We start from the raw sequence: 14530 nt of genomic DNA, 5'->3' as shown, positions 1-14530 counted from the left end.
TCTGCGGCAGCTTTAAATTTCAATGATATGTACTTTACACTTACATTGTTCTGTGCAATCCTACCTTTATCATAAAAAAGAATAACTCATTAATCATATAGTATACAATTACATTATTTCATGCAATCCTACCTTTATCATAAAAAAGAATAACTCATTAGTATCTATAAAGCATGCATATCCCCTCAACACAGTCACTCACTCTGCTTCTCAGAACATTCCACAGAATCACAGATGTGCCCAAAGATTCTCGCTCATAAGGTTGCTTGGAAGCAAAAGATTGAGTAGAAAATCTGCCATCCAATTGGGTAAGAAGGAAATGATCATATACCGTGAGTAACAAAGCCACCTGCAGCCAAGCCTGAGTCAGTGCCGGCAGTTACAGCAGCACTCTGTAGACGAAGAAGCGCTAAAAACACATCTGTCCCCCAAGGTCCTGGAGGCTGGACCTGACTTCAGCACAGCCGCAGGGCCAGGTTCTACACACAAGCTCCTGCTGTGTCCTGCCTCTTAGTGCAGAAAGGGCTGCAGAGCCCCGTGGGGACCCTTCAGTAATTTCATCCATAAGGGTTCTGCCCTCAGGACTTACCTTTCAAAGGTTCCCCTCCCCTACCCCTAACACTCAGCAGTCCCAGTTAGGGTTACTGTTGCTTTGATGAAACACATTTGGGTTGAAAAGGGATTACTTGGCTTATACTTCCAGGTAACACTCTGTCACTGAGGGAGGTCAGGAGGGAAACTCAAACAGGGCAGGATCCTGGAGGCAGGAGCTGATGCAGACAGAGGCCATGGAGGGATGCTGCTTACTAGCTTGCTCCCTGAGGCTTGCTTTCTTATAGAACCCAGGACCGGCAGCCCAAGGATGACACCACCCTCAATGAGATGGCCCTCCCTCATCGACACTAATTAAGAAAATGCTTTACAGGAGGGTCTTATGGAGGCATCTTCTCAGTTGAGGTTTCCTATTTTTCCCCCTTCAGGTAACTCTAGTTTGTGTCAAGCTGACATAAAAACCAGTCAGCTCTATTGACCTCTTGTCAGCTTGACACACGAATATCATACTGCAACCTTTCCTTTCTTGTTCTTTGCCAAGATCACGCATTAGTATCAACGTCACCTCGTAAACATTCCAAACTGTAAAAGTCCCACGATCTTTACAAAGTAAAACACTTAAAAAACATTCAGTCTCTTTAAAACAGTCTTTTAAGAGTGTAAAGTCTTTTTAAATTAAATTAAAAGTCTCTCGACCGTGGGCCCCTCTGTAAAATCAAAACCAAATACTTTCTTACTTAGCGAGGGAAGACCCAGGCCACAATCACAATCTAAACAGAGCAAAACCAAACCCCAACAGTGTAAAACCTCAGTGTGTTCAATTACCTGTGATTCACTCACCATTTTCTGGGCTCTTCCAAGGGACTTGGGTCCCTCCTCTGCTGCACGCATAGCTCGCTTGTCTTCTCCGCTCCGTCTGATTTCATATCACAGTTGCTGCTGCTCTTAACAGTCATTCCGTGGGCCTGGCATCTCCGAAATGCCGGGGTCTCCTGCTGCAACTGGGCCGCATTTTCACCAGAAGCCTCTCATACACTCTCTCCTCGGTGCCAAGCTTCAATCTTCCTCTGCTATTCCAGCTGCACCCCACCAGTGGCTTCTCCTGGCCTCTCACGGTGCCACGCCTCTGCGGCTCTCCATACCTTCAAAACCAGCATCACCTGGAAGACTCTCCCACTACCAAGTTCCTCTGCCAGCCCAAGGTACAACCCCGGCCACCTCTGAGCACAGCTCAGGACTCCCAGGAGGTTTCACATTGATGATGCTGCTCTCTTCTGTCATCACCGAATGCCTGAGCTCCAGCGAGGCAGCATCGGCTCTCCTGGTTAAAAAAAAAAAAACAAAACAAAACAAAGGTTTTGCTACAGTGATTCTAGACTCTTGATAATCACAGCTGCTTCTTCAACCCAGCTGACCAGAACCACATGGCCCCGATAGAGTCATTAAGGGACTCTCAAACTTCCCTCTGGAACTTCACAAGCCTGGCCCCTATCCTCTGCAGGGCTCTCAATGTTCTCATCTTCAAAGCTGCCACAGAACCGCCCCCTGCGCTCTCAATATTCAATGGCTCTTCTAGCCCAAAGTTCCAAAGTCCTCCCACAATCATCCCAGACACACGGTCGGACCCGGGTACCAATTTCTGTCCTAGTTAGGGTTTCCGTTGCAGTGACGAAACCATAACCAAAAGCAAGTTGGGGAGGGACAGGTTGGTTTACCTCACACTTCCATATTGTAGCCCATCACTGAAGGGAGCCAGGACAAGAACTCAAACAGAGCAGGAACCTGGAGGCAGGAGCCGATGTGGAAGCCGTAGAGGGGAGCTGCTTACTGTCTTGTTCATCATGGCTTGCTGAGCCTGCTTTCTTACAGAACCGAGGACCATCATCCCAGGGATCCCAGGGATGACCTCACCCACCATGGGCTGGGCCCTCCCCCATCACTAGTTAAGAAAATGCTCTACCGGCTTGCCTCCAGCCCAATCTTAATGGCTGCATTTTCTCAATTGAGGTTTCCTCCTTTAAGATAACATTCAGCTGTGTTATGTTGGCACAGAACTATTCATCACCAACGGGACTTTAACATACAAATTGAGATGGAGGAGGGAGACACTCCTGTATCCACCAGGGGCATGTGTAGCAACGGAAAGTAAGATCCTGGGACACAATATAGGCTGATTGATGTTTATTTGGGGAGAAATCACTTACACCAGAGACAGATGACCGCCTCGGGTTCCCGTTCCAAGGATGCCCCTGGATGATCTCTGTGTCCAACCAGGAAGTAAGAGAGCGAGTTGGGGTCCAGGACCCCAGACCTAGACCCCACAGGTCATGCCCACACTTGTCCCCACACCCACAATGGGCGTGGTTAGTGCAACAGGTGCGGGCAGAGTAGATATCACACCACAGGACTGTCCTTCATCTGTCAGGGCAGACCCTGTGTTACGCTCAGCTGTTGTGCTTTCCAACCCCTTGGTCTCCTCACCTTGCCCAGGATGTGAAGTCATGTGTCAGCTCCATGGAAGAACACGGTCACATCCACGTCACCTCTCACCCGAGGAGAAGTCGATCTTACAAACATAACACTTCCAGTTGGGTCATTTTTTTTTTTTCCAACAAGATAAGTTTGTTAAGATGATATTCTACTTCTTGGCACAGGTTGGAGATACAAGGTGTCAGTCACACTGTCTGGAGCAAAGAAACTGAAGGGGTACATCTTGGTTGCTCTGTATGGAAGTAACGGGAACTCTAAACAGTATGAAATTTTCAAGTAAGTTCTGCAGCAAACCCAACGGCTAAGGTTTCCGTGAGAGGTGACTCATACAGGCTTGGCTGCCCATCTTTTTACAGATTCAGGTCTTTACACAGCAGAACCTGAGTCCCAGACCATCCCAGCTGGGAGGAAATTGCCATGTCTAATTCAATCACCCCATTTTATATATGAGAAGAGGAGGCCCTGAGAGAGAGAGCCTATTTAACACGGATTGCATGCTGGCTGCTCTTGTTAATCACAGGACTATTGTGTGTGTGTGTGTGTGCTGATTGCTTTTGTTAATCACAGGACTATAGTGTGTGTGTGTGTGTGTGTGTGTGTGTGTGTGTGTGTGTGTGTAACCTAATACCCAGAGTTGAACCCTAGGGCCTCCTGCAGGGTGGTCAAATACTTCACTACTGAGCTGTGTCTCCAGCCTCTTTGTAGTGTTTCTGTTTAACTTCATTTGTTTGTCTTGAGACAGGGTCTCACTAAGTTGCACAGGTTGGCCTTGAACTTGGAATACTCCTACCTCAGCCTTATACATAGCTAGATTAACAGGCCTGCAGCACCAGGCCTGGCGTGGTCTTCATTTTTCCTTTGAGCAAAGGTTCATCTATATGACAATGCCCCTGCCTCACTCCCCCCCACCACACCACACCGCAATACACACACCTGGAGCCCATGGCTTATCCCTACCATGGTCTCACCCCATAGCTTATGCTATGTAGGAAGAAGAGTTTGGTAGTTATGTGTTGAGCGAATATATAACTTAGATGGTAAGAATTAGATCCTGGTTTGCACTAACTTTAATGGTTCCGCCTGTGAGTTTAATTTATTTGACAACTTCTGGAGTTACTTATGTGACATTCACAAATTGTGTTTAGTAAACTGCATGCGTCTTTCAACCAAAGACTCTGCATCAATTTTTCCTGCAGCAAATTGTAGAGTTCCCAGCTACCCCAAATATTTCACTCCTCTTTGGGACAAACAAAGACAATGGACATCTGAAGACTGACTTTTTTTAAAAGATGTGTTCTTCAGAAATGCATTTGCTTGTGAAGACCCTGGGTATATTGGCAGAATCTTCTGGGTTGTTTGCAGAAACCCACTCTATTTAGAAACAATAGGTGAATACCATCCTGTGGAGTCATGTACATAGCTGACATGATATTTCTGTGTAACCAGAGGATCCCTCAAGCCAGAAGCGATGCACATTCGAGACATTGATGTGGACATCGATGTCGGAGAAATCCAGAAGGTTAAGTTCCTGTGGAACAACAAAGTGATAAATCTCTTCCAGCCAGAGATGGGGGCATCACAAATCACAGTTCAAAGCGGTAAAGATGGGAAAGAGTACGTATCCGATACTCCTGTCTGGTTGTGTTTGTGCACCTACCTTATGCATCCACCCATCCTTCCAACCACTCACCTACCCATCCATCCAAGCCTCTTTCCTTTTCACATACTCGTCCATAACCAAGTCAAGTTTCCTATCTTCCACACCATCCAGACATGTTTTCATCTTTCCATTCACTTATTACCCTGCTTTTTACCCCACCTGGCCACTTGGCCATCTGACTTACTGTGTACACCTGACTATCATTTCCCTTACATAACAACATGAAAAGGGCAACGCATCAGTTGTGAGATACAAGAAATAAGCAAATAGGGGATACATCTACTTTCCAATGGCAAATTTATCTAGGAAAAACATGGTGGAATTGGTTTCAGTTAGTATGCAGTTTTTTAGTATAAACTGGTTTTTTGAGACAATTCTTAGGGAAGAGAATCTTTAGTAGGTGTTTGTGATAGAACCTATTGCTGTAGCTTCCATTCTGTTGCTATGATAAAACACTCTACCCAAAAGCAGCTAAGTGGTGTGGGGAGTACTGTAGCTTATATCTCCAGGCCACAGCCTATCACTGAAGGGAATGCAGGCTGAACTCAAGGCCGGACTTGAAGGCAGGCCCTCTTGCTAGCCCAGACAGCATTCTCTGGCTAAGGAAATCACTCCATAGCCAGATGGAGACTCTTGCTTGCCAGGGGGCTCAAAGGTCAGCTTACACTCGGCTAGCTTTCTTCAACAGCTCAGCACCTCCTGCCTAGGGATGCCTACATGGGGTGGGACCTCCTAAACCAATTAAAAGTCAAGGCAGTGCTCCACAGTTGCCCACAAGCCAACCTGGTCTAAATGATTCCTCTATTGGCATTCTCTGAGAGGACTCTAGGGTGTGTCAAGTTGACAATTGAAGACTAACAGGACACCAAATAACTTCAGTATACAGAAAGAGAAAAGGACAGCTCGAAAGACAGTAATCAGAAGAATAATGAGATATTATAGCCCGAAGAAAACATAGACCTCAAAGGGTCAGCCATGAGGCCACCGATGGCTTCCGATGGAAGCAACAGGGCAACCTGAGTTGCACACTTCGGTTTGACGAAGCTGATGCACTTTTGTTATTTGATCAACCCTCAAGGAGAAGAACAGGTTGATTCTAGTTAAAGTCAGTTGGGTCCCTGCCTAGAGTCTTTCAGTTTGAGGAAACAGACCTGGGAGCTGGATCGCTATTGTCTGATAGTGTCACTGAAGCCACGAACCCGCTGACAAACCAGCCTGCTGCTTTCCCCACAGGTACAACTTCTGTAGCAGCAACACTGTGCGTGAAGACGTCTTACAGTCCCTTTATCCGTGCTAAAGGTGTGCCTGGGTGCCTGTCTCTTTCCATAATAAATGATTTTAATGCACTTGGTCTGAGCTTGAGCTGTAGCATGACATTCTCTGTGTACTGGGAGGTGACGAATGGGACAAAGACAAGGTCATCACAGATAATAATACCCGGGAATTCACACACTCACACTCACACACACACGCACTATACACACACACATTACACACATGCACGCATACTCACACACAGTACACACACAACTACACACACGCACATGCACACTCACACACACACTACACACATGCACATTCACACACACTACACATGCACACTCACACACACAGGCACACTCACACACACACACACTCACACACACACTACACACACACGCACACACTCTCTCCTGTCACATCTCTTGCTTTCAGGCCATTTTGTGTATCTTGTGCTCCTATAACGCCAAACTTTTGTTTTGGGCATAAAATCAACCTGTGGCATGAAAGAGAAAGAACTCTAAAACGGCAAGTTAATACCTGTACTTGGTACAAACTGCAAGTGACACAGATCACTCCTACATCTTCAGGTGTCTCCGATTTTCTTCCCAGGGACAACATGAGTGTATCCCCTAGCAATAGTCTACATATGTGTATGTTCGTGTCCACCTCAAGCCCTACCCTTCTGTCCAAGCACAAACAGAAGAATACGGTGTGTGCTGCTATCGACTTGTGTTTTTAATTCCCCATAAATTGGGAATTATTATCTCATGGTACAGAAAAGGGCTCTTGTTCATTAAGAAGCTTTGTGAACTAACTCCAAAGGTAGGCATGCAAGCGTGAATGGTTGGCTGGTCCTACCGCCGGAGAAGATGGGCTCTTTCCCATCACAGGTACTCACACAATTAATTTCCTTTTGTGACATTGGTCTGCCGGGTGAACTTGATGGGCCATAGTGTGGTGTCACGGCAGCAGAGACCGATGCTTGACATGAGGAGCTCACTGTGGGACTGAAGTGCTTCAGATCCGTACCTCTGGGTTCTCAGCCCATTCTCCTCTTCCTCCTTTTTATTAGTTTCCTCCCGTTCCTTTTCCTTGAAACCCCATGTTTCCTTTAAAAACCTTAGTTTGGTACAATGAAATGGGCCATTACCTGAGCCCTACTATGTGTTCTGGATAAAGCCACAGAACACAGAGCTTCTGCTCTTGGTCTTGACTGTGTTACAGTACTATGGAGCATTTCATGTCCTGGCTGTTCCCGACCTAGCCCAGCCACCACCTCCATGGGGGACACCTGTACTTTTTAAGCTCCTAGGAAATGTACAGCCAAGGTGAAAAGCACTGAGTACCCTTCCTTATGGGTTTCAAACACACACACACACACACCCTATATTATTTCTTTAGGTTATACGTGCATCTGTGTGTGTGTGTGTGTGTGTGTGTGTGTGTGTGTGTGTGTGTGTGCATATGCATGTTCTAGACTTACAGGTGGTTATGAGCTGCCCCGTATGGCTGATGGGAACCAGATCCAGGTCCTCTCCGATTGCAGTGCATGCTCTCAACCATGGAGCCATCTCTCTAACCCCTACAGATGTCAACAGTAGGAATACAGCTGTGCTGAGCTGGCTCTGTGTCACAACTATGTGACTTCTCCATGCTCAACAACAACCTTGCACACAGGGCAGCGATTAGGATTAAATCAATACCACATGCATGAAAACCAAGTACCACAGAGCCTGACACATACCTAGCAGCTGCTCCACGAGGCAAAGCGTACTGGCTAAGATGAGTTTGATGTGGAACTTCCCTCTATATGCTGCGAATATGTTTTATTACCATTGGTTAATAAAGAAGCTGATTTGGCCAATAGCCAGGCAGAATAGAGCCAGGTGAAAAATCCAAGCAGAGATACAGGGAGAAGATGGCCAATGGGGGATGCCCTTCTGTATATGTGTTTCTCTTATTGGTTGATGAATAAAACACTGATTGTCCAGTGGAGGCAGAAAGATAGGCGGGACTAGGAGACGAGGAGACTTCTGGGGAGAGGCAGAGAGGCGCCTCAAGGAGGCGCCATGTAGAGACTTGGAAGACAGGACTTGCCAGGCTTTCTCTGGTAAGATAAGGTCATATAGATATAGATTAGTCATTATGGGTTAATACTTAAGAGAGTGATAGCCAATAAGAGGCCCTAGCCATTGGCTGAGAGCTTAATAATTAATAGAGCATCACTGTGTGTTTATTTGGGGCAAAGTGCTATAGGACCAGGCTGGAAATAAAACTCAAGCTACAGAAGGGTGGAGTCAGGGAGGCACCAGCGGCCCCATGGGAAGCAAGAGGTGAGGTAACAAGCCATGAGCTAAGGGCTAAGAGAAATGGGTTAGTTTGGCTGTAAGAGCTAGTTAATAAGCCTGAGCTAATAGCCAAACAGACTGTACTTAATGTTAAGCCTCTGAGTGATTATTTTATAAGCAGCTATGGGGCTGGGAGGAACCCCTAAGACCTCTCCCTCCTACACGAGTTTTATTACGTAGTGAAAAGCAGACAACAAAGACCTAGGCTCAGAGAAGGCGTCTCAGGCAGGCAGAGCCAAGGCCAAGTATTTAGATACCATAAACAGGCGGACCGTACCATGGGGAGATGGACAGAGGACATGAGCAGGTAGCCCACAGAGAGGCTGCTGTGGTGTCCCCATCAAAACAAACAGTAACAATAGCCCGAAGCTGAACAGTAACAAAGAAGGTCCTGTCTATGTCATCTGTCTCAAAATTCTGGTGGCTGCAAGGTCTAAATGGCAAGGTCTATGTCACAACATGGCGGACAAGCGGGCATGTGCAGAAACGAAAGGGAGTCGCAAAGTCAAACCGACTTTACAGCAACCCATCCTCCTGAGAAATAACCCGTCCCTGAGTCCTGACTCACACCCTTGCGAGGACACCGGTCCCTTCCAACAGAGCTGCCCTCCGTGATCCTGAAACGCCTCACCTTGTGAAGACCCACAACATCTCAAGGCGACCATTGTGTGACCCTTGTGGGGACAACCACACCCAAGGCACATCGAGAACGAAAGTACTGATGCTGGCGGCCCGCCTCACTGGAGGAACTGGGAATGCCAGAGACGAAAATGACAATTCACTCGCCAGACTGAAATACAGACTGCGGTTCCCTCGGTACCAAAGTAGAGGCCCCCACATCCTGGGGAGAAGGCAAGCAGCGCCGAGAAACCACCAACTTGGATTTTTGTATATTTCACTCTTCACAAAATATCACTACCCACCACCCCATGCCATCTGAAATACCACGACGGCCAAGGAAGCCGCTTAGAACCCTGCCCAGAGACCAGCAATATCGTATCTATTTCCGTGGCAAAAGTTAGTTGAGATAAATGTGATGTCAAGGTTCATTTTCTGATCACTGCATGGGGTTGTCACTAAGGTTCCTGTGTAGTCTGACTTTTTAAAAGTCCAAATCTAAGGGGGAAAGATGGGGACTGACTGATGGAGTTGCAGGAGCCCAGTAGACTAAGTTTGATACTATTATTTGTAGTTCAGCAACTATGGAAGGTAAGAAGCAACCAAATGGCCTTCAATGCCCACCTCCCCCAGGAGGAACCTGTCTCTGTTTGAATTAGGTTCTGACTTCTCAGCCGCTGTTTTGAAAGCACAAGACAAGAGCCTCTCCTCTCCCGTTCGTGGACCCATGACAGCCACAGAAAACTTTATCCTCACCTCGGACACTAACACCCCTTTGCCCTGTGGCACTGCCAGACCGGCCAAGGCCACATCTGTGCAGACAACTTCATTCCATAGTACTTCCCCTCCCAGGCCCGAGACACAAAATCCCGTAAAGATTTTGCTGAGTGAAGATGTTAGCAGCAACAAAGGGGCAATGTAGAGTCACCCACAGGGAATCTGGCATCTTCATCATGTCTTCTCAGCCTCCATAGGGTGGGGGGGCTAGGGTGGGAGGGGGGAATGAATTCTTTACAAAGCTATTTCGTAAAATGTTACGTTAAATGAGTATCTTTTACTAGCTTTTAATGCTAATAGTGCCATTTATTCCTGACCTTGGGAAATATGAGATACTTTAAATGACAACATAAAAAGAATTCTTGTTTGAAAACCCGAGCTACTTTAGACTGCATATTATTACTTATAAGTATAGAGTGCTCCAGTGTCACTCATTTCAACATCCCATTTCTATCTGGCCGGGATATATTTCGGCGGACACTTATTATTCTCCTGCATACGTGTCAAATTCCTTAATGACGGCTGACAAAACCACGGCGCTCGGTACACATAAACTGCATTTGCTACCGTATAATCAGTGTTATCTATTAGAATGCTATTTGTGACAAATCACGTTCAGAATAGGAACGGAATTGATTTTTCTGTTATTTTAATATTGTGTGGCGCGCAGCAAGCCTCTGATTGAGCCTTAAACACTTTAATGCTCTGTTTTTGTTTGCTGCACATCAGAAATGGAGTTTGCACTATTCACAAAGCTAAAGCAATTTGCAAAAACAACAACATCAAATTGCACAGAAAAAAAGAAGATGTATCATCTTTGTTTTCAAGCCGGGGGAATATGTTTTGTGAGGCTGCCGTTAGAGGGCATGCGGCGGCTGAACAGCTAAAACCACACACACACACACACACACACACACACACACACACACACACGTTTCGTTTCTGAACCCCCATTTTCATCTAAATTAGATTTTAACTTTAATGCATGGTATAAAAAAGCCTCTCCTGGGCCTTTGTTTCTGGCTTCTCTCAAGCCACTATAGGCTTTCTCCTGGCTAATACAAAGCTCCACGTTGGAAGCTCCACGTTGGTCTGGTCTTTGTACTCCCATCTTTTGGCCACGGTTTTAGGCTGCATTGTCCAGGGCTCTGACTGCAGGTGGCTGTGTTTCTGGAATCTTCCAGCGGGTTCTCTCTCAGAGGGGTGCTTGGTTGGCCCATACTGCAACGAATACATCACTTACAACTAGAGCCTGGCTAGCCCCATGCTTCTGGCTTAATTTGTGGCTTAAGGCCCTTCTCGTTGTCTGTCATCTTCCTTTGCTAAGAATGGTACTCACAGCTTTAATCCCCTTCTTAGAAATTCAAGCTGCAAATGGCATTTTACGATACATGCAGATTTTTATGAACTTAAAATTTCTGTCTGTCAACGTTTTATTGAAACGTGGTTGCCAACCATCTAGTTATACACTGATGGCAGGAGTAGTTACTTTCAAAGCCCCTATGGCCCATGAAGCCTATCCTATGAAATCGTCTAGACCTATTCTGGTTTGCTTCCCGTTGCTTGGTAAACACTCTGATTAAAACCAACTTGGGGAGGAAGGGGTTTATTCCAGCTTGCACCAGAAATAGGACTTGAGCAGGAACCTGGAGGCAGGAACCGTGGAGTAAGGCGTCTTACTGGCTTGCTCACTAGAAATGCCTAGCCAGTCAGTTGATAATTACTTTAAAACCTCTAAGCAGGTGGAGAATTTCAGGCCAGCTCACACCAGCTGAGGGGGGGGGTGTCTGTCTTCCTTCAGCTTCTGTGTTGTCCGCCCTGGCGCTTTTAAACTTTTAGCAATCGTCTTACGTTAGCAATCGTCATACATGAAGGCCTACATCTCTGAACTTCACACCTGCAAACTGTGAAGTTTGCTAAGCCTGTCGTTACACTGAATCTTACAAAACCACCTCACCAAGAAGGCAGGCTGATCAATTTTATAAGGGAAGGCAGGAGCTTGAGGTGGTTGTTTTCTCATGGAAATCATTTGGTAACAATATGACAACACAAGCCTGAGGTCTCCGGAAACCAGCAGAGGCCAACCAGACCCCATCCCCTTCATCACTCTTTCATCCCCTCCTCAACGTCTCTCCTGTTTGCTCCTCGAGGCGATGCAGGGTGAGCCCATAACGCTTTAGAAGTTGTTCGCTGTAACAGTGGCGGAGCAGAAGATCCACCGACCACAGCGTGAGTGGGATCAGGGCTTAGCACGCAGACCTCCCTTCCTGAGGTACTGTGTGGCTTTCTACGCTGTTAATTTTGATTGGCTTTTGCCTTGTTCTGTTTTACAGGTGCAATCGTTTTTAATAGGGTCAACTCGGCAGCGCCTAGAATAATCTAGGAGACACACCTCTAGGCATCCCTGTGAGGGATCTTCCGGATTGGGTTAAGTGATACAGGAAGATCCGATGTAAGCCACCGTTCCACAGGCTTACGTCCTGGATGGAATAAAAGGGAGCTGGCTCAACACTACAATTGCTCACCGTGGGCATGAGTCGCCGGCTGCCCTCTGATCCCGCAGCCAGTGTCTTCCTGACCGTGACATAGTGTACGCTCTTGAGCAGGAAGAGAAAATAAACTCTTCTTTAAGTTTCTTCTTCTTGGGTATTGGACACGGGCAACAAGAAAAGTACAGCTGATACTAACACAGCAGGATCAAACCCCGGAGTCTGCCCACGTTACGCACACACGCACTCTGCCGCTAAGCCACAGCCCCACCCCCCCCCACCCCCGTCTGTCCTCTTAATATCACAAGGTGTAGTGGCATCTTGCTCCGCCAGTGAACTTGTGCATCCTAAGCGCTGGGGGCACAGCCCCTCCTCTTCCGTATGAGGGGTCACACCTGGGCCCCTGAAGCCACGCCCATAGGGTGTGGCCACCATCGCAAGTTCACCAGCAGAGCAAGGTGCCACTACACTATGAGGCTCTTACATAATCCTCACATCACCAATCAGGGATGTGGTGTTCAGAGAGTTTAGGGACCATGTCCACAGTGGACACTTACAGAAATAAAAAGCTGGGATGTGAATCCCAGGGCTCCATACCACAAGCAGTTGTGCCTGGGCAAAGTCAGCGCTGTGGCTGAGAGCTTTGTAAGGATGTTTACAGGCAGCTGATCACCACTGTGGGACCTGTGGCAGGGACGGGGGCCGCTGGTGTCCCCCCACCCCGTCTCCACCAAGCTGGAGGAAGGCTACCAATTTTTGTGCATGAAGCAAAGGTGAGCCCCCTAAAAAGAGAGCCTTCGATGCCACAAAGATGAAGCCATCCTGATAAGAGGCCGGGTTGGCCCAGGGATTCTTTTTTTCTTCTCAGGTAATGGGATTGTTTTTAGCGGCAAGAATGAGCTCATTATGGATGCAGCCTGTGCTAATAATGATAATTTGCTGCAAGGCAAAAATCACCTCTATATACCCCTCCCGGGCGACAGAAGCTCGTGGAAATTATAGGCTACGGGAGTTACAGAAAGGATGAAGACTAAGGAAAAGAATCGCAAAGCAGAACCGAGGAGACAAAGGGAATCGCAGCCCTGTATCCTGAAGTTGGTGGCCTGGACTAGGAAAAGAACAGCTCGTCGGTGGAACTGCCTCCAACCTCATTACCTCTCCACTGGGTTGTTTTGGGGGGAGGGGGTTGTTGGAGGTTTTGATTTTCGGCTATTTTTTTTAAGTGAATGTAAAATGAATTGGTCAAGAAATTAAATATTGTCACAGGCTTTACCTCCTGGGGGGAGGGGCATGGTGAGAAACAAGCCAGTTTGTCATTCCCCTTCCTTCTTTTCACTGTGAAGACCCCAGTAGCCCAGCACAGTTACCTGCAAACTGTGGGTGCCAAGAAGGGCCAAGCAGACACACTTCCATGCCTGTTCTTCTCGCTCGGCCCATCTCCGAGAGGCTGACAGAGAAGGTCTGTCCTGACACCTCCAGGAAGCTAGAGGACTGGCTTCCTGGTTCCTTTGTGGGGTTGTGCAGTCACTCCTTTAGGGGTAAAGAACGTGGAAGACTCCTGACTGATCCTGGAGCATTGCTTCGGCCCTCTGAAGAGAACACGTTACCTTCTGCTGAGACATGGATTTCTTTTTCCTTTAAACAAAAGCTCCAATATGATTTTAATTTTTCAAAACGTATTTAGGCACACGTGTACCGTGGCACACTTGTGGAAGTTAGAGGTGACAACTTACGGGGGTTGTTTCTCCCCATCACAATCCCAGGGATTGAACTTAAGTCATCAGGCTTGAGGGCAAGGGTCTTTGCCTACGGAGCCGTCTCTCTGGCCCTGAAATATCTAAACTATTTAAGACGTGCTCCCCTCCTCCCTGCATTTTCTTTTTTCCCCAGAGAACTCAACTGTGCACCATACCGCAAGGATGATGACCTTGCTGTGTGAGGAACTCCCAGAAAAAGCTGTCTCTGTGGGCTCTGAGTCTCCAAGTGCTTTTATGTCCATGGACAGACTCTGATTTCTTCTGCATACTGACAGTTACAACGTGAAATCAGACAGGAAAGAGACAGGAAGCCAGTCTTATTGACTGAATTAGAAACAAGGACCTCAGAATGTGACTGACTTGGAAATGGGGTCCAGCAGCAGGCTTGCCTAGCTAGGACGACATCGGAATGGAGCACAGGGAACCCTTAATGCCAGTGTGGCCAGTGTTGTCCTCAAGAGACTGTGAGTATACAGACGCACAGGAAGAAGACAGACACTGAGGATCCGTGACATGGTCTGAATGTGAAACATCCCTCACAGGCTCCTGTGTTTGAGCATGGCCCCTCACTGGTGC

The 14530-nt window shown here is 47.2% G+C and overlaps 1 protein-coding gene across 1 annotated transcript in view; it reads left to right on the top strand.

The window, feature by feature from the left end:
* The window catches only part of LOC127233512 (pancreatic lipase-related protein 2), a 34562-nt gene extending 20426 nt beyond the window's left edge, over positions 1–14136 (top strand). Inside the window, exons 11-16 of the mRNA XM_051200017.1 lie at positions 3207–3318; positions 4489–4656; positions 8914–9129; positions 9565–9802; positions 12891–12970; positions 14088–14136. Coding sequence (XP_051055974.1) covers positions 3207–3318; positions 4489–4656; positions 8914–9129; positions 9565–9802; positions 12891–12970; positions 14088–14136 — 863 coding nt within the window. The remainder of the gene's footprint in view (positions 1–3206; positions 3319–4488; positions 4657–8913; positions 9130–9564; positions 9803–12890; positions 12971–14087) is intronic.
* Positions 14137–14530: the final 394 nt, after the last annotated feature.

This window comes from Phodopus roborovskii, unplaced genomic scaffold (genome assembly GCF_943737965.1).
Source record: "Phodopus roborovskii unplaced genomic scaffold, PHOROB, whole genome shotgun sequence".
NCBI classification, from domain to species: Eukaryota; Metazoa; Chordata; class Mammalia; order Rodentia; family Cricetidae; genus Phodopus; species Phodopus roborovskii.
Note: the sequence above shows the minus strand (reverse complement) of the source record. Positions and strands in the feature narration are given on the sequence as shown.